Source organism: Pistacia vera, unplaced genomic scaffold, assembly GCF_008641045.1.
Source record: "Pistacia vera cultivar Batoury unplaced genomic scaffold, PisVer_v2 Contig78, whole genome shotgun sequence".
NCBI classification, from domain to species: domain Eukaryota; kingdom Viridiplantae; phylum Streptophyta; class Magnoliopsida; order Sapindales; family Anacardiaceae; genus Pistacia; species Pistacia vera.
In genome coordinates this window covers 3,317,032-3,335,735 of record NW_022196645.1, presented here as the reverse complement: position 1 = coordinate 3,335,735, position 18,704 = coordinate 3,317,032, and the positions used below count along the sequence as shown (strand labels likewise).

Here is an 18,704-nt window from a genome sequence, read left to right as displayed (position 1 = left end):
GTTTTCCGATTTTTTGAATTCCCCAAACCGAAAACAGAACCGGTTTGTAAAAAAACCTAATTTTCGGTTCGGTTTCGGTTCAGTTTTCGGATTTTTTATCCCACCCCTAAAAATTTTTATGCTAGGTGGGTGCATTGGAGCTGGCCAGTTTTTTAGTGGTAACTTCCTTCTTCTATGTTAAATTAGTAAGGGAAAAATCTAAGTTTAAGGACAATATGTTGTAATACATCTTCACCTGACAGTGATAGTCTATATTTTTACTTCCACTTAGATCTTGCTAGTCATGACAAGGGGCCAGGTCCGGACCAAGTACCCCTTGGCCCAGGCCTAAGCCCGACCTCATGACAAAGGCCCAAGCCCAGCCCGGGCCCGTCACGGGTATGACAGGTAAAGGCCCAACCCCAGCCCAACGAGCTTTTTGTAACTTCAGACCCGGCTCAAGCCCGCCCATTTTTATAATGTGAATTTTTAAATATTAATAAATTTTATTTATTTTTTTTAATTCTAGAAACAATTTTTAAATATTAATTTATTTTTGAATACTCACCAAATATATAAATAACTTTCCACAATGTGCATCGATCCATGTAAGGTTTGGGAAAGATGAGTATATATATGTATGATAATCTTGTAATTAAATATATAGTATAAAGGTAATTTAGTATAATTAATATTGAAATTATCGGGTCAGGCCGAGCCTGAAGACATACACAGGCCCGACCCGTACCCAAGTTTAGGCCTTAAAATCAGCTTCAGGTCCAAGCTCAAGCCCATAAATATCGGGTAAAGTCTGACATTTTCAGACCAAATCGGATTAGATACCTAAAAATATCAAACCCATTACCATCTCTAGATCTTGCACCTCTAATTAAGATCGTTAGAAATATCATAGGGCCATTGTCATCTTTAGATCTGGCACCTCTATTCCTCTAATTAAGATTGTAAGAAATATCATAAAAAATGACATCGACGTAGCAGGTTATTCGTGTGTCAGTCCATCAAATTACGTGTTAGGTTTTAGAATCACTCATCTTGATATTTTTTCTTCACCACCTGAATGTACAGATTTCGCCTTATGCCATATAAGAAGCAAACAATTTCGTGCTTAAAGACACAATAGTTATATAATCCCATTATTTATATATGTAGAAAAATATCACATTGTGAATTAATTATTCATTATTTTACTCGCATTATGATTCACAGTTTATAAAATAAATGAAAATACTGGGTTATATATATATATATATATATATATATGCAGGGAGATATTTCTGTATCATAAGCACCTTAGCACAGAGAAAAATGTCAACATCGCTTAAACTTCCATGGAAGCTTCATATCCTCTTTTATCTCAACTACTTCATCAAAAAACTGTGTGTTCGATCAAATGGAACCCTGAACCGCCGCCTTCATAACCTCTTTGACCTCAAAAACCCACCCACCAAAACCCCAAAAAATGGTGTCTCAACTTCTGACACCGTCATCAACTCCTCCCGGAACCTCTGGTTCCGCCTCTACACCCCTCAGGGTGGAGATAATGAAGAGACTAGTAACTTTCCCATCATCATTTATTTCCATGGAGGTGGGTTCACCTTCTTCAAAGCTGATTCGTTTGCTTATGATAACTGGTGCAAACGGCTCGCCGTTGAGCTACAGGCTGTGATTATCTCAGTGAACTACCGTCTCGCCCCGGAACATAAGTTTCCGAGCCAATACGAGGATGGTTTCGAAGCGTTGAAGTTTCTGGGTGAAAATTTTGATAAACTTTCGATAAATGCTGATCCGGGATTGTGTTTTATTGCGGGAGATAGCGCTGGAGGGAACTTAGCGCATCATGTTGCCGTAAAAGCTGCGAAGTATGAGTTTCAGAAGGTGAAACTTATCGGATACCTGGCGATACAGCCATTTTTTGGAGGAGAAGAGAGGACTGAAGCTGAGAAATGTAATAGTAGAGCTCCGGTTTTGACATTGGAGTCTACGGATTGGTTTTGGAAGGCGTTTTTGCCAGATGGGTCGGACCGAGATCACCCAGCGGCTAATGTATTCGGACCCAAATCAGCAGTTGATATGTCTCAGGTTGAGTTTCCGGAAACGTTGGTTTTCATTGGAGGGTCTGACATATTGAAAGATTGGCAAAGAAGGTACTATGAGGGGTTGAAGAAGGCAGGGAAAGAAGTGCATTTGGTAGAGATTCCAGGAGCATTTCATGGATCTTATGCTTTCAAGGAGCTTAAGGAAAGTTCTTTGTTTGTGAAAGAGATTAAAATATTCATGAAAAGGATATTGACAGATTGAGAGTCCTGTTAAAGCGGGGTGTTGTTGGTATATTGTTATAATTTTTAGAGTGTAATTGTTTTGTAGTGATGTGGCATTCTGATGACACGTAGAAGTCAAACTTGGAGTTGGCTGGTCAAAGTAATTTGTTAAGACAAGAGGGGCAGTTCTGTCTTTTCCCTTTGTTCCAGAAACCTAAATCGAATTAGGTTTTGTGCGCAGCTCATTTCTCCCTTTTNTAGAGCTCCGGTTTTGACATTGGAGTCTACGGATTGGTTTTGGAAGGCGTTTTTGCCAGATGGGTCGGACCGAGATCACCCGGCGGCTAATGTATTCGGACCCAAATCATCAGTTTATATGTCTCAGGTTGAGTTTCCGGAAACGTTGGTTTTCATTGGAGGGTTTGACTTGTTGAAAGATTGGCAAAGAAGGTACTATGAGGGGTTGAAGAAGGCAGGTAAAGAAGTGCATTTGGTAGAGATTCCAGGAGCATTTCATGGATCTTATGCTTTTAAGGAGCTTAAGGAAAGTTCTTTGTTTGTGAAAGAGATTAAAATATTCATGAAAAGGATATTGACAGACTGAGAGTCGTGTTAAAGTGAGGTGTTGTTAGTATATTATTATAATTTTTAGAGTGTAACTGTTTTTTTTCTTTTTTCTTTTTTTTTTAAATTTGCCTTACGGGTATGTGTGCGTAGAATGTAGTGTAAACGGATAACTATTTTAAGATTCAGACATTCAAAGTTTATTTATAAAATATGGTATTGTTAATCATTCTGCACACGGCGGATTCGCCGTTTATGGGGGTTCAAATCCGCCAGTGGAAGAAGAAGCAGCTTGATTCTGACTTGATTTTTACGGTTTAAACTTACATATATAATTGTATTTTTGGATTTGAGGCATTTTAGATTTAAGTGATGTGATATGGAATGCCGAATTTACTCTCAATTAAAGATACCATGCACATGCCTAAATGTAAATAAGCCTAATTGTTGATTGTTAATGTTTTTGTCACCTTATAATACACACTATTTTTTCCTTTCTACCATTGGGAGCACACTTACTAAAGGTGAACACTCTCATGAGTGTTCACACTTTAGCATATCTTTACTCACAATACTTCTTTCAGATATTTTTCCTCAATCACACTTTACGCACTCTTTTTACTTTTTGGACAATATTATTCCTTGTTGATATTTTGATTTGTTCTTTTACACTTGTCCACTTTTTATTTGCTTTGTAAGAAAAAGAATATTGCTTTTGTTTGTGGTCCTTAGTTTCTTGTGCAAAAAGAAAAACACAAAAGTTAATATTTAACTTTTTTGTCCCCTAACCCTTGACGCATTGATATCTTTATATTCACTCATTTCTGGCATTTTCTTCAAGGAATCTGAACACATTTGTTTTCCTCTTTGAATATTCTCTGAGGTTCTCATTTTGGATAAGATTTCTTACTATGCTTTGGAAGGCTTAGAATTACCATCTTTACTTGTCTCCTTGTGTGAGATCTTTGGATGCTGTTTCCATTGTGACGAGAGTTTGTGTGTAAGCTGCTGTACTATCTTTATTGTTGAATCTTGAGAGGAGCCATTCTTCAACATGATGTTGTTGTATACGTGAAGCTTGCTATGAGAACTTGAAGTTCAACCAAAAAAGATAGTGTTGTCATGTAGAAATTAGTGAGTGTTTTTACAACTTTTGTTATCTTGCTTTGTATTTGAACTCATAAGTATTTCATAGTGAATTTGTTTCCTTTGGACATGGTCTCGTGGATGTAGGCTTGATGTCGAACCATGTAAAAATGAGAATGTTCTTTACTTGCTTTGATGTATGTTTTTATTAAGTTTTACACAACTCATTTGCACTGAAAATTGAATAAGCAACCCATTCCGCATAAGTTTTAAACACTTGGTAATCCTTTAAAACTTTCATTTGGTATCAGAGCACAGTTTGAAGAGTTATTTTAGTTGATCCTTGCTTGTTTTTCAGATTTTTAATTTGAGTTTGTGCTTGTCTGTGTTGTCTTTCGTTTTGTGTCTGGTTGAGCAGATCTGCTCATTTTGATCTGTGTGATCATCGTGTTCTGTGTTACCACATTTGTTGTCCTGTCACTATGAGTTTCTTTGGTGAAGGTGGATCTACTCATAGACCACCATTGTTGGAGGGAACTAGTTTCTTCTTCTGGAGACCTAGGATGAAAGCCTTTTTAAAATCTATTGATGAAAGGGCTTGGAATGCTTGTGTTGTGGGTTGGAAAGAACCGCAAGTTGTGAGTGAAGAAGTTGGTATTAAGGAAAAACCCCTAGATCAATGAACCACAACTGAGTTGGAAGAGTCTAATTTCAACTCTAAAGCTCTCCATCTACTCTTTAATGCTGTCAGTATTGGCCAAATGAAAAATACAGTTGTAGACGTAAAAATCTACCTGTATGGAAGAAGGGATTAATCCCGTGAGATTGACTCCACTAGCGATCTGTTGTACCTGTACACGTAAAGAAACACACGTGAAGCGACGAAAAACATCGGGGTGGTGTTTGCCGTAGGCACTCCGACGCTCAAGTCAGCAAGGCTGAAAAGTTGATTTAGTGAGGGCTAGGGAGTAAAGAGGTTACCAAAAGTCTAGTCAGGGACTATGACTACGGCTGTGATGTGAAGTTCTCAAACTAGAACTCCAAGGTCTGTAGGTGTAGTGTAATCTTGCTTGTGAGAGGGCTGGCCTCTGTTTAAATAATGATTGTCTGGTCTCCCAATCCTGGTGGGATTAGGAGTTCTCATAGCGATCTGTTTCCTCTAGGGATATATCCTTTGATCCCCTTATCCTGGCATGAAAGGGAGTCCAAGTATGACTCTGACACGAACCTTGGGGGAGTTGGGGTGGTAGTGGACTACTTTACCAGTGTTCGCATAGGAATGTGATCTGTAGATGACCATGGGCTCTAAATTCGTTCATAGATCCAAGAAGTGAATTGGGACTAGGAGGCTTGTGTTCAAACGGTTTGGGCTGACTGTACTTTGTATCACTTGTGCCTAATCTTGTGAGTTTTGGATTGGGCCGCATCGGGACTCGGCCTGGCCTTTTCCTCATTATCAGACCCATTTTCCTATTTAGGCTTAGGAAGATTTTTGGCCCTAATAGTTTGGCCCCTACTCTCTGAGTTAAGGTTTTCTTAAGTCAGAAAGTAGGAAACGAGTGAGACGTGTTCGGTCGCCCTTCCCGGATGGCCGATTATCGGTTTGTTTGACCAGTTCGATGCCGGCGATTTATGGTCAAGGGTTATTTGGTATCCATTGTCGAGCTGGGGTATGCAACCGATTTAAGAGGGTGCACCCGATCAGTGTGAAGGACCGAGTGGAATGAGATAATAACAGAACTTTCGGGGTGCACATATCCGTTCGATGCATCTACCCGAGGGTAAGGATGAGCATGCCTCCGCGGGCATTTCGATCGTTATGTCGGGTTGAGTAAATAAAGAGGAATGAAGGTGCGTTCGGTCAGTGAACTGGGGTGAATGAGTGGAGGAGATTGAATCGGCCAGCTTGTTCGACCGTATGACGGATGCTTGGGTGATACCACAGGGTTGTCTTAATAAAACGCCATAGGGTCGAGTACTATGTGCGAAGATTGACCTTTGGTTGCCACTCGTCCGCCATGGAAAACTGAATGGGTGAGGCTTCTTGCCTTGGATCATTTCGGGGGGGAACGCGAGCCAGACTGTTCCAAGCTAGCCGACCATTCGAGAGTCTCCTCGGCATGTGACACAGGAGTGTTGGGTCTGTTTCAGTAGTCGCATGCTAAATCGATTGGGAAGAGAGTGCGGTTGAGCATAGCTTCCGTACTGTGCTGCGGTTTTCCTACGTGTTGTGGATCCTGCCATGTGTACGGTGGCGATCAACTCTTCATTTTGGAGGCGGGAAAATGAAGAGTCGCTCTGACCTTTGGCCAATCACGGGCTGCCACATGTCTACTTCCTTTAGATTTTTCTTATAAAAACGAGGGGCAGATTGTTCATCTCCCATTCGCATTTTTCCTCCATTTTCTGCAAACTTTTTTCCTTTCCTTTTCTTCTTTTTTGTTCCAGTTTCTTGAGTAACGGTGGTTTTCCTTCTGCAATTTTTGGGATCATTTACAGTAAACACTATTTCCTTAGGCTGAATTTTCGTTTGTTTTGCTTGTTTGCTTGTTTTTGCTGAGGTTTTGGGAGAGAGGCAGAGATTTTTTGAAGTTTCGGGGGATTTCGAGTGGGTTTTAAGGTGTTTAGATTACAGATTTTGAGAATAGGCATGAATTTTGGGATATTCTGATGGGTCTCCAACGATTTGGTCTGTTTCTGCGTATTTTTGAGTGTTTTGGACGGAACCGAGAAAACAAAATGATTCAAGTTTTGGACTTGGGTTGAGTAGGTAGGTAGGTCATCCGGTCTATCCAACCGAGCGGAAGGGGGTCGTGCGAAGTGGACTTGAACCACGGGTCGTTCGCCCAGACCGAGTAGGCAGTTTTAGTGTTTGAATTGGTAGGTTGGTGACTCAGGGCGAGTGGACTCACGGGAACGGTGAGTTGGAGCGTTGGTCGGTCGCTTGGGACGAGCGAGAGTAGTGCTGAGTTTTTGACTCAGTCGATCAGTAGCAAGGGCCGATTAGTGTCCTAGGGTCCCGAATTTTGTCAACGGGAATAGGTTGGTTAGTGGCGAGGGATGATCAGTGTTCTAGGGTCTCTTAAATTGACAGGTGGTTAGTAGGGATAGGTCGGTTGGTGCTGAAGGGTGAGCAATAACTGGGGTTCTTGTCTTGTTGTTCGGTCAGCTGTACAAGGCGAGTGGTGGTCCGACACTTAGGATTTTGGGAGGTTAAGTTATCGAGAACAATCAGTTGGTCGGGTAGGTCAAACGGGCTGAGATATCAGATTCAGAATCGAGTAATCTGAGCGAGTTTGGGGCGGATGTCAAATGTGCCCTGACCATAGTAATCATGCCCGAGGGCTCCGTTCCGATGGGTTTATCGAACGATATTACTGTAGTTGCCCCAGGGGCGAGTGCTGCTGGTCCGAGTCATTCGGGCAGGCATGGGGGAAGTGGGGAAGACTCCGAAGGTGATAGTAGTTCACCCTCGTCCAATAGTAGCTCTGAGGAAGAGCCAAGCCAACAGGTAGTGGGATCTTGGCCATGGATTATCCGCCCGTGCTCAAGGATAGTGACGTGTGGCAAATTCAGACTATGTATCACATTCCGAGTTCGGTTAAGATCCGGGCGCCGCGATCATATGAGTAGGTTGATTGGGAGGCGAAAGGTTGGGTGAGTGTATATGAGAAGTGGTTTCATGACGGGCTAAGGTTGCATATTCCTCCCCTCGTTTGAGAGGTGCTAAACTACCTCACGATTGCCCCATCACAGATCATGCCGAACGGTTGGAGGTTGCTAATGGCGCTGGAGGAACTCTGTGTGCGGAACCAGGTGATGTTTGGGTTGCACGAGCTGTTGTACTCTTATTTTCTGAAGGAGAATGACAAAGAGAAGGGTCGATATCTGATCAACCTCAGGCATGATCGGTCTCATCTGGTAACTGACCTCCGGTCCAGTGACAAGAACTGGAAGGATCGGTACTTCTTTGTGTAGGGTCAGGCTGTCTTTGGGGAGAGAGGCCAGGGCGATATTCCAAGCAGTTGGCGAGCCACTAGTGAGAACTTTTGTCTTTTTTTTTGTACTTTGATTACTAAATCTTATTGTGTTTTTTGCTTGTAGAGCTTGAGTACAATTGGGCTGGGCAGAGCGGAGACGATTTGAACGTGCAGACCCAGAAGGTGCTAGCCATTTTGAAGGCGCAAAAGGATTGGTGAGTAGTATTGGCGGAGGCCAACCTCAGGACCAGCCATCTCTAGGCCAGAGTAGAGGCGATTCAACAAGGTATTCCTTTCCTTTTGTTGAAGCAGACTTGGGATGTGCTTCTGACTCGGTACTTTAATCATACCATTTATGGTGAGTCCAGGCTGAACCTACTAACCGTTGAAGAGTTTGCGCTTGTAGAGACACTGATGAAGAAGCTGACTGTCCCCAGTGCGAGTGAATCCATCGCTTAGCGTCGGGAGAAGAGGAAGAGGGAATCCTCGGCCAGAGAGGATAGGAGAATTGAGGATGTAATGGCGACACCGCTGAGCCGTCAACCAGCTGTCGGAGCCTGGTCATCCCAGACAGCGATCTTGGATGAAGAGACTAAGATGATTACCTTCTGTATTCCGACTTCTGCGTCAACCTACTCTGACGCTGCTTCTATGAGTAAATTAGATGACTCTTTCATTTTCCCGGCGGATGAGACTTGTTTGAACCAGATGGGGGCGGTCGAGGCCGCTGACTAGGGGGTGTCCCGCGCTTTTTAGGTAGGGCAGTAGTTTTACTTTATCTTGTTCATCACGGTTTATACTGATGACAATGTTTTGTTGTGCAGGCATTCACGAGCAGTCTGTATCTGAGGAAGTTCGTAGTGGCGTAGGAGAAGAGGATACAGGATGTGTCTAAGGTGAACTCTAGTTTGCTCCAGAGGGAGGTGGTAGCCCAGAAGGCTGAGCAGGAGAGCCAACAACGTCTGAAGGCAGCTGAGGGTGAGTTGGAGAGGCTGAATAGAGAGTTAGTCGAGAAGACTGCAGAGATTAAGTCCCTCAAGGAGCAATGCCTCACCATTGCTGATGGTGCCATCATTAGGGCCCGAGGGGAGCTCATGCTCGAGTATAAAGTCTGGAACACTTTCCACTGGAATCCAGATGAGGACATCCAGCTCATGTAGGAGATGTTGGAGGAGGGGGCTGAGCATACAGAGAAGCAAATTGATGAGCAGATGCTCGACTTTGCTAATCGACCAGGACCATCGGTTACTAGGGATGTGAGCGACCAGGCTATAGGGATGGGTACTGGTGCTGGCGATGGGTTGACTGAGTCAGAGATGGGAGAGATGATTCGCATCGATGATACTTAGTTTTATTTATGCTTTGCTCATGTATTTTGGTGCCTGCGATGCTCTTTCTTGGCGTGCATACCTTTATTGTATTTCTGAACTAAGCCGCTTGAGCTTGTTTATATGTTAAGACTTGCTGTTTTGTTTTTGATGTTTTCCTGATGGGTGAATTGAGTTGTTGATTGCTTCTTAGTTCGTAGATGCACTAGGGGTGGAACTCTTATGCTTGTGTTGTGATTTTGGTGCGGCCTAGTGGCTGAGTCATGTGGACTCTCTTCTGGGCTGGATCGATGACTTATCAATTTTGAGGTGTAAGAACCCTTCACTCGGTCTGGCTGTCTGGATGGGTAGCTTCATGAACTGGGAGAGGCCGGTCGAAGGTGTAAATCCGTAGATCGGGCAGGCCAATCCAAAGGTGTGACTTCGTGGATCGAGCAGAGTCGATCCAAAGGTGTAATTCCGTGGATCGAGTAGGGTCAATCCGAAGGTGTTATTCTGTGGATCGCGCAGGGTCGATCCGAAGGTGTAAATCCATGGATCGAGCAGGGTCGATCCATAAGTGTAATTCTGTGGATTGAGCAGGGTCAATCCGAAGGTGTAAATCCGTGGATCGAGCAGGGTCGATTCGAAGGTGTAATTTCGTGGATTGAGCAGGGTCAATCCGAAGGTGTAAATCCGTGGATCGAGCAGGGTCGATCCGAAGGTGTAAATCCGTGGATCGAGCAGGGTCGATCCGAAGGTGTAAATCCGTGGATCGAGCAGGGTCGATCTGAAGGTTTAAATCCGTGGATTGAGCAGGTCGATCCAAAGGTGTAAATCCGTGGATCGAGTAGGGTCGATCCGAAGGTGTAATTTCGTGAATCGAGGTAGGGTCGATCCGAAGGTGTAAATCCGTGGATCGAGTAGGGTTGATCCGAAGGTTTAAATCCATGGATTGGGTAGGCCAATCCGATGGTGTAAATCTGTGGATCGAGTAGGGTCAATCTGAAGGTGTAATTCCGTGGATTGAGCAAGGTCAATCTGAAGGTGTAATTCCGTGGATTGAGCAAGATCAATCCGAAGGTGTAAAAATGTGGATCGAGTAGGGTTGATCTGAAGGTGTAATTCTGTGGATTGAGCAGGGTCAATCCGAAGGTGTAAAAATAATTTGATCGAGCAAGATCGATTCGACGATGTGAAATTCTGAATAATATTTCATTAAATTCGGGCCATAAGACCGACTGTCTATGAGGAGGTGGATAGTCCTACTCATCCCTTTAAAAATAAAAACAAAAAGAAACAAACACTTAAACGAATGAGTTCACCTAGAAGTAGTAGTGCTTGAGATTGACTGCATTCCAGCTGTTACTGATGTCTTTGCCTTCTGGAGTCTGGAGTCGGTAGGCGCCCTTTTCCGCTTCTTTGATTATCTTGTAGGGACCCTCCCAAGTGTGCCTGAGTTTGCCAGAATTGATCTCTCTAGTGTTTTGAAAGACCTTGTAGTGGACCCAGTCACCTATTTTGAAATTTTTGATCCTGATGTTGCGGTTGTAGTGTTGGGTGGCCTGCTGCTGGTAAATAGCGTTGCGGATGCTCGTCTGCTTGCGGAGCTCATCGATGGTGTCCAAGTTCTGGCAAAGGTTCTGGATGTTGATTTCCTTGTCCGCCCATTGGAGCTTGGTGGACGAAACTGATACTTCAGCTAGGATGACCGCTTTAGAGCCGTATGTGAGGGAGAAAGGGGTTTCGCCTATTGACGAGCGAGCTGTAGTTCGATAGGACCAAAGGACTCCGGGTAGCTCATTTGCCCATGCACCTTTCGCTTTCTGTAGTCGCTTTTTCAAGGTCTGTATGATGGTTTTGTTTGATGACTCAGCCTGGCCATTGGACTGGGGGTTGCGGAGGGTGGAGAAGCTAAGCTTGATCCCCCACATGTCATAGAAATCCCTAAAGCCTGAACTGATAAATTGGGATCCATTGTCAGTGACAATTTTCTTCGGTATCTCAAACCTGCAGATGATGTGTTTCCAGATAAAAGCTTTTACCTCTCTGTCCCTGACTTGTGCGAAAGCTTCGGCTTCGATCCACTTAGTGAAGTAATTTTCACAGCCAACATAAAGACTCGTTGCCCGGGTTCAAGTATGCTGTCATCTTCGAGTCGCGTGCCTGGTAAGTACCTTGCAGCTGATTGACTACAAGTTGGGAGTCAGACTTCACTTCCAGTCTCCTCGCTCCGATTTCTGACCCTCCGGAGATGAGTGAGTAGAATCCTTTCGGTGTGGGCTCTCGCGGGGGTGGAGATGTTCCTTTAGTGCTTTTCTGGCTGATGGTGTGTTTCTCTTTATTCGTCAATAGATCTCGAAGGTGTCCCCTTTTCAATAATACGGCGACCTCCAAACGCAGGGCAATACAGTCCAGGGTGTCATGTCTATGGTCGCCATGGAACTCGTACCACTTGGTTGTGTCTCTCCTTGCTTCGGCATTGAGCTTGCCTGGCCACTAAACACTAGATCCCATTCTTTCATGATCGCCACCACTTGGGCTATTTTGACGTTGAGATTGTATTCTGGTATTTTGTATCTGCTCGGTCTGACCTATCTGTTGTCGGCTCTAAGTGGCTGGCAGTCATATTGTGGCTGGTGGTCATATGGTTTTCTTACTCTGTTCTGGTTACGAGGAGGGGGCTGGTGACAGGGTTCAATTGACTTAAATTCTGGCTTTCTATCATTCCGCCTTGGGTCATACCTAGCGTGTACTACCCAATTTATCTCATCTTCTTCCCACCTTATCTAAATCACTGCTCTGGCCAAGACATCCTCCATCGTGGTGCAGCCAAGCTTTGTTAGCTCTTTGTACAATTCTCCATCCGAGAGGAGACCCTTCTTGAAGGCATCTACGGCTGTCTCGGGGTTACAAGAAGGGATGCAAATTTTCTCTTTGTTGAATCTGCTGACATACTATCTCAGTGGCTCCCCCCTTTGCTGGTATACTCTGTATAGGTCGACCGATAGTTTCTCGAGTTTTTTGCCGTTGGCGAATTGCTCCACGAAGGTGTCAGTGAGCTGTGCGAATGAGTCGATGGAACCTTTCGAGAGATTGGTGTACCACTGCAGTGCTGGACCAGATAAGCTTGAACCAAAACTTTTACACATGCAGGCTTCCCCCAGCGCTTGGGGTATCAAAATAGTGAACATTCGCTACTTGTATGAGGCTATGTAATCATCTGGGTCAGTTGTGCCATCGTAGGGCTTCATGCTAGGGATGGTAAATTTGTGGGGCATGTCAGCTAGGGCGATCGCATCTACAAAAGGCGAATCGGTGTAGCAGTAGGGCCTGCTCTTCTTGGTGGGGATTGACATTCCAGGTATGAGCCTTATCACTGCCTCTACATCAGCCAGCCTCTTGGCCACTATCTGGTCCATGGGAAAGGGTGGTACCACTAGGTCATCCCGCTTGACTCGGTCGGCCATTGCATTCGGCAAATTTTTTTGGGTCATTCCGCGTGGTGTTGCCTGGTGGATCATTCCTTCGTGTATCACCTGGTAGCTTGGATCACTGTTCACTCCCTCCAGTTGGATGACTCCCATTATAACTGATCGAGTGTTTCGCCCTACATGGATAGTCAGGGGGGTTGTTTGGTACTCGGTCAGTCCGTTGGGATGGATGGACTCAAGCGTGATGGTTTGATGTGGGTAGCTGTTTGACCCGCGAGGGGGAGCCGAGCTTAATGGGTTTTGTGTAAGGATGGTTGACTGGAGGTGAGGTGGGATGGCTAGGATGGGTGGTTTTTGTAGAAGGGGGCTTTCTATCACTTGAACACCTTAATCTTGTGATGGTTCGGCCAAGCGGGGTTCCGCTGGCAAATCTTTTTCTCCATGGGTCAAGACCGAATCGTCGACCGTCGACGAACATAGTTGATGCAACCTATTATCTGAGGCTATGGATCTAGGCTCTGGGGTTTGGAGAGGTTGCATAGGTGGAACCGAGGTGCAAAATCGATTGGGTGGTACCTGAGAAGGTAGAAGCTCAAAGTCATAAAACTGACTTACCTTCTCTTTCAGAGACAAGTTTTCGGCCCTGATGGAGGCATTTTCGGTCCGGATGGCAGTGTTCTCAGCTTCCAGTGCAACCACTTTATCTGAGTTCTACTGCATGAGGGCAGTTAGAGCTTCCAGTTTGGCCTCGAGACCGGGGTTGGCTTTTTCAGAATTGTCAGCTATGGAAAGTTCCTTTACGTAGTAGGGTTTGTAGAACCGGATGATTGCTAGAGGCCCCACGGTGGGCGCCAAATTGTAGACGTAAAAATCTACCTGTACGGAAGGAGGGACTGATCTCGTGAGGTTGAGGTGACTAGCGATCTGCTGTACCTACACACGTGAAGCGACGAAAAACACTAGGGGTGGTGTTTGTCATAGGCACTCCGACGCTCAAGTCAGCAAGGCTGAAAGGTTGATTTAGTGAGGGCTAAGGAGTAGAGAGGTTACCAAAAGTCTAGTCGGGGACTGTGACTACGGCTGTGATGTGAAGTTCTCAAGCTAGAACTCCGGGGTCTGTAGGTGTAATGAAATCTATCTTGTGAGAGGGCTGACCTCTGTTTAAATAGTAACTGTCTGGTCTCCCAATCCTAGTGGGATTGGGAGTTCTCATAGTGATCCGTTTCCTGCAGGGATATATCATTTGATCCCCTTATCCTGGCGTGAAAGGGAGTCCACGTATGACTCTGACACGGACCTTGGGGGAGTTGGGGTGGTAGTGGACTACTTTACTAGTGTTCGCATAGGAATGTGATCTGTAGATGACTATGGGCTCTAAATTCGTTCATAGATCTAAGAAGTGAACTCGGACTAGAAGGCTTGTGTCTGGACGGTTTGGGCCGACTGTACTTCGTATCACTTGGGCCTAATCTGGTGAGTTTTGGATTGGGCCGTATCGGGGCTGGGCCCGACCTTTTCCTCATTGTCAAACCCATTTTCTTATTTAGGCTTAGGACGATTTTTGGCCCTAACAACAACCAACTATGAAACGTCTAAAGATGCATGGGACATACCTCAAGTTAAGAATGACAGAGCTGACATGGTTAAAAAGAGCAGACTTAGGAGATTGATTACTAATTATGAAAACCTTTTTATGCATGATGATGAGTTTATCACTGATTTTCATGGTCGGTTGTGTGATATCACGAATGATGCTTTGCTTTGGGTAAGATCTATACTGATGTTGAACTTGTCAGGAAAGTTTTCAGTTCTTTGCCTATGAAGTTCATGTCCAAAGCAACCTCCATCGAAGAATGTCGAAATCTGAATGAGATGTAGCTAGACGAACTCATTGGATCACTTCAGACTTTCAAACTCAATTTGAAAAGATAGAGAAGAAACCGAGAAAGGGTCTCGCTCTAAAGCATAAGGTAACATCTGAACTTACTGTTAGTGTTGTTTCTAGTGATGGTGAGGAAGATGAGTGCGCTTTGCTCACAAAAAAACTTGCTAAATTCTTGAAAAAGAATACGAAAAAGCCTAAGTTGAGCAAAAAAGGTAAACAACCTTTTGTGAAGAAGTCCATTGACCAAGTTGGTCAAGGTGCCTTCTTGAAATGATTTTCAAGAGATAATAACAAGAAAAACAAAGGCATCAGATGTTATGAATGTAAAGGGTATGGACACATTCAATCAGAGTGTGCAAACACTCTAAAGAAAAAGGGAAAAGTTATGGCTACCACACTAAGTGAAAGTGATGACAGTGAGAGTGGAGGTGATGACTTAAATGAGGATGAGAACTTCCTGGCTTTTATGGCTAACCAAGCAGACAATAGGAGTGTGTCCTCAGATGACTCAAGCGATGTTTATAAGGAGCAACGAGAGGCTTATGATAAGATGTATGAGTCATGGGTGAAAGCCATCGAGAAGATCAAATCCTTTGAATATGAAAACTGCACTTTAACAGAAGATAAAAAAATGTTGAATGATAAATTGAAAGTTATGTTTATTGATTTATCCAACAAGGAATTTCTACTAAGTCAAGCTTTAAATGAACTAATTGAGGCCAAGGCCATTGTTGAAAGATTTAATGCAGGTTATTATAAACTTGATGAAGTTCTTGGCCAAGGGAAGTCTTTTGGTGGCAAAACTGGATTGGGTTTTTCTCTTGGAGCAAGTTCTTCCAAACCTGGTGTGACTACTTTCGTTAAGGCGAGCACCTCGAAACCAGTTGTGACCACCGCAGCCAACACAGTTTCAGACTTGAATGTTTTTGCTGCACCTTTCGATCAGACCTTGAAGGTAAGAAGATTTACTCATGTTTGTCATTTCTGTCAAAAGAAAGGTCACATTAGACTAAAGTGTTTCAAGCTCATTTCATACTTGAAAAGGTGCATTGGAAATCAAGTTTTTCCCTCTCAAAAAACCCCACATCAAAACAATTCTTTCAAAAAGATAAAAATATGGAGACTAAGCCTAGTACCAACTGTTTGGTTGCTCATACATCATTGCTTGCATTTCAAAATGACTAATGGTACTTTGACAGCGGGTGTTCAAGGCACATGATGGGTAACAAAGGTTTGTTGGCTGATCTTGAATTTGTTAAGGCTAGTCATGTGACCTACGGTGATGGCAAAAGAGGTAAAATACTTGGCAAAGGATCTATTGTTATTCCTAGTTTCCTTGTTCTGAATGATGTGTTCTATGTTGAAAGTCTTAAAGCTAATCTCATAAGCATAAGTCAAATTTGTGATAAAGGTTGTGTTGTGAAATTTTCAAAAAATTTGTATCAAGTTTTGAATGATGATGGTACTTCTGTTCTTGAAGGAAAATGATCAAATGATAATTGCTATCTTTTGACTAACAAAGTTTTGTGTTTAAGTTCCAAATCAGATGGTATTGATAGTTGGCACCAAAAACTTGGACACATAAATTTTAGAGATCTTGTGAAACTCTCCAAAAGGGATGTTATGAAAGGTTTGCCTAAACTTGTGTTCCCAAAAGGCAAAGTTTGTGGCCCATGCCAACAAGGTAAGCAAACTAAGTTTCCTCACAAATCTTTGTCTCGGTTGATTACCTCATGTGTTTTAGAACTTCTTCATATGGATTTTATGGGGCTTATGCAAACTGAAAGTTTAAGAGGTAAGATATATATCTTTGTGTGTGTTGATGACTTTTCTAGATTCTCTTGGGTTGATTTTTTAAGGGAAAAGTCTGATACATTTGAAGCCTTTCAAAATCTGATCAAAAGACTTCAAGTTGAACAAAATAGTGGGGTAAGGAAAGTTGTGAGGATAAGAAGTGATCATGGAAGGGAGTTTGAGAACACTGATTTTTCCAGTTTTTGTGATTCGTAGGGTATATGGCAAGAGTAATCTGCTCCAAAAACACCTTAACATAATGGAGTTGTGGAGAGAAAGAATACAGTTCTTCAAGAAATGGCAAAAAATTACCAACAAGATTGTAGGCTGAGGCAATCAACATTGTATGTCACCTTGCAAACAGAGTTTTTCTAAGGAAAGTTACCTCACAAACTCCATATGAGTTACGGAAAGGTAAGAAGCCTGATCTATCCTACTTTCATGTTTTTGGGTGCAAGTGCTATGTGTTGAATAATAGAGATCCCCTAGGAAAATTTGATTCCCAAAGTGATGAATGTGTTTTTCTTGGATACTCTTCAAATATTAAAGCATATAGGATTTTCAATATGAGAACTCAATGCATAATTGAATCATTTAATGTTGTTTTCTCTGATTCAGAAGATTTCTCACAGTTTTCTCATGAAGATGATATTGATGACTTAACGTCACCTCTTAATGTGACCACTGACCATGACAATGTGCCCATTCCAAGTTCTCTTAAAGATGTGACCACATCAAAATCTGAAGTGAACACCTCTGTAGCTTAACAAGGATCTCTCCTAGAGAGACAAGGACTCGAATTGATTGTTGATTTATCTGATGAAATTACTTAATAAAAGACACCCAAAACTAGAGAACCTTTCTCCTGGATTAAGAAGGCTCATCCACCATCTACAGTCTAAACGTAAAAGATTGAGTGAAATTAATAACATGTGCTATGTTTCCCTTTCAAAACCTAAAAATGCAAAGGAGGCTCTTGAAGACTACTGTTGGATTGCTGCCATGCATGAGGAGTTGGAACAGTTTGAGAGGAATAATGTGTGGAAACTGGTTCCTAGACCTGAAAGGATTAATGTTATTGGAACAAAGTGGATTTTCAAGAATAAATTAGATGAGTTTGGGAGCATTGTGTGAAACAAAGCAAGACTTGTTGCACAAGGGTATACCCAAGTTAAAAAGAGTTGATTTCGATGAAACTTTTGTACCTGTGGCTAGGCTTGAATCCAAAAGATTAATGCTGGGAGTTTTCTTTTGTATGAAGCTGAAACTTTACCAAATGGACGTGAAGAGCGCATTTTTTAATGGAATGATGATAGACGAAGTCTATGTTGAGCAACCAGTAGGATTTTAGGATCCTCATAAGCCTGATCATGTGTTCAAACTTATAAAGCACTCTATGGTTTGAAGCAAGCACCGAGAGCATGGTATGATAGGCTGACCTCCTTCCTCCTTGATCATAATTTCACTAGAGGTAATATCGACAAAACCTTGTTCATAAAGCATGAAAGAGGTGAATTTTTGTGTGCTCAAATTTATGTAGACGATATTTTTTTTTGGTTCTGCTTCACATACTCAATTGGAAAAATTTATTGCTTTAATGAAAGATTAATTTGAGATGAGTATGGTGGGAGAGCTAATCATGTTCCTTGGTCTTCCAATCAAACAAATTGATTGTGGCATGTTTGTCTCTTAGTCTAAGTAAGCCAAAAACATGCTCAAAAGATTCAATCTGAATCTGCCAAGCATGCTAACACCCCAATGAACTCCACTTTTAAACTCTCTAAGGATGAAAAAGGTAAAAAGGCTGATAATAAGTTGTTTAGAAGCATGATAGGGAGTTTGTTATATTTGACAGCAAGTAGGCCTGATTTGTGCTTTAGTGTAGGTGTGTGTGCAAGGTTTTAATCTAATCTTACTAAGCTTAATCTTAAAGCTGTTAAAAGGATTATGAAATATGTTGCTGGAACTTTAGATTTTGGGCTTTAGTTTTCTTATGACTCTAATCCTACTCTTGTTGGTTTTGGTGATGCCTATTGGGCAAGGTGCTTGGATGATAGAAAAAGCACATCTGGAGGATGTTTCTTTCTCGGCAACAACCTGATCACCTGGTATAGCAAGAAACAAAATTCAATCTCACTCTGCACAGTCGAGGCTGAATTTATTACTGCAGGGAGTTGCTATACACAGGTTCTTTGGTTAAAACAAATGCTATATGATTATGGATTTAATCAAGAGTGCATAACTGTCTTTTGTGATAACACTAGTGCAATAAACATTTTTAAAAATACTGTTCAGCACTGCAGAACCAAACACAGTGACATTAGGCATCATTTTATAAGAGACTTAGTTGATGAGAAAGTGATCACTCTTGCACATGTTAACACAAACTCTCAACT

The 18,704-nt window shown here is 42.7% G+C and overlaps 1 protein-coding gene across 2 annotated transcripts; it reads left to right on the top strand.

The window, feature by feature from the left end:
• Window positions 1–1,280: 1,280 nt before the first annotated feature.
• On the top strand, window positions 1,281–2,912 carry LOC116116718 (probable carboxylesterase 18). Of its 2 annotated transcripts, XM_031402778.1 has the most exons (2): window positions 1,281–1,988; window positions 2,553–2,912. In XM_031402778.1, the coding sequence occupies exons 1-2, from the start codon at window positions 1,306–1,308 to the stop codon at window positions 2,860–2,862; spliced, it is 993 nt and encodes a 330-aa protein (XP_031258638.1). In that variant the 5' UTR covers window positions 1,281–1,305; the 3' UTR covers window positions 2,863–2,912. The 2 variants fall into 2 exon arrangements, with proteins under 2 accessions (XP_031258638.1, XP_031258637.1); XM_031402777.1 differs by lacking the exon at window positions 2,553–2,912 and having other exon boundaries at window positions 1,281–2,493.
• Window positions 2,913–18,704: the final 15,792 nt, after the last annotated feature.

Coding starts and splice junctions, on each gene's coding strand:
- LOC116116718 (XM_031402778.1), top strand. CDS start 1,306: ATGTCAACATCGCTTAAACTTCCATGGAAGCTTCATATCCTCTTTTAT. Junction 1,989..2,552: donor ACATTGGAGTCTACGGATTG/GTTTTGGAAGGC, acceptor GTCTACGGATTG/GTTTTGGAAGGCGTTTTTGC.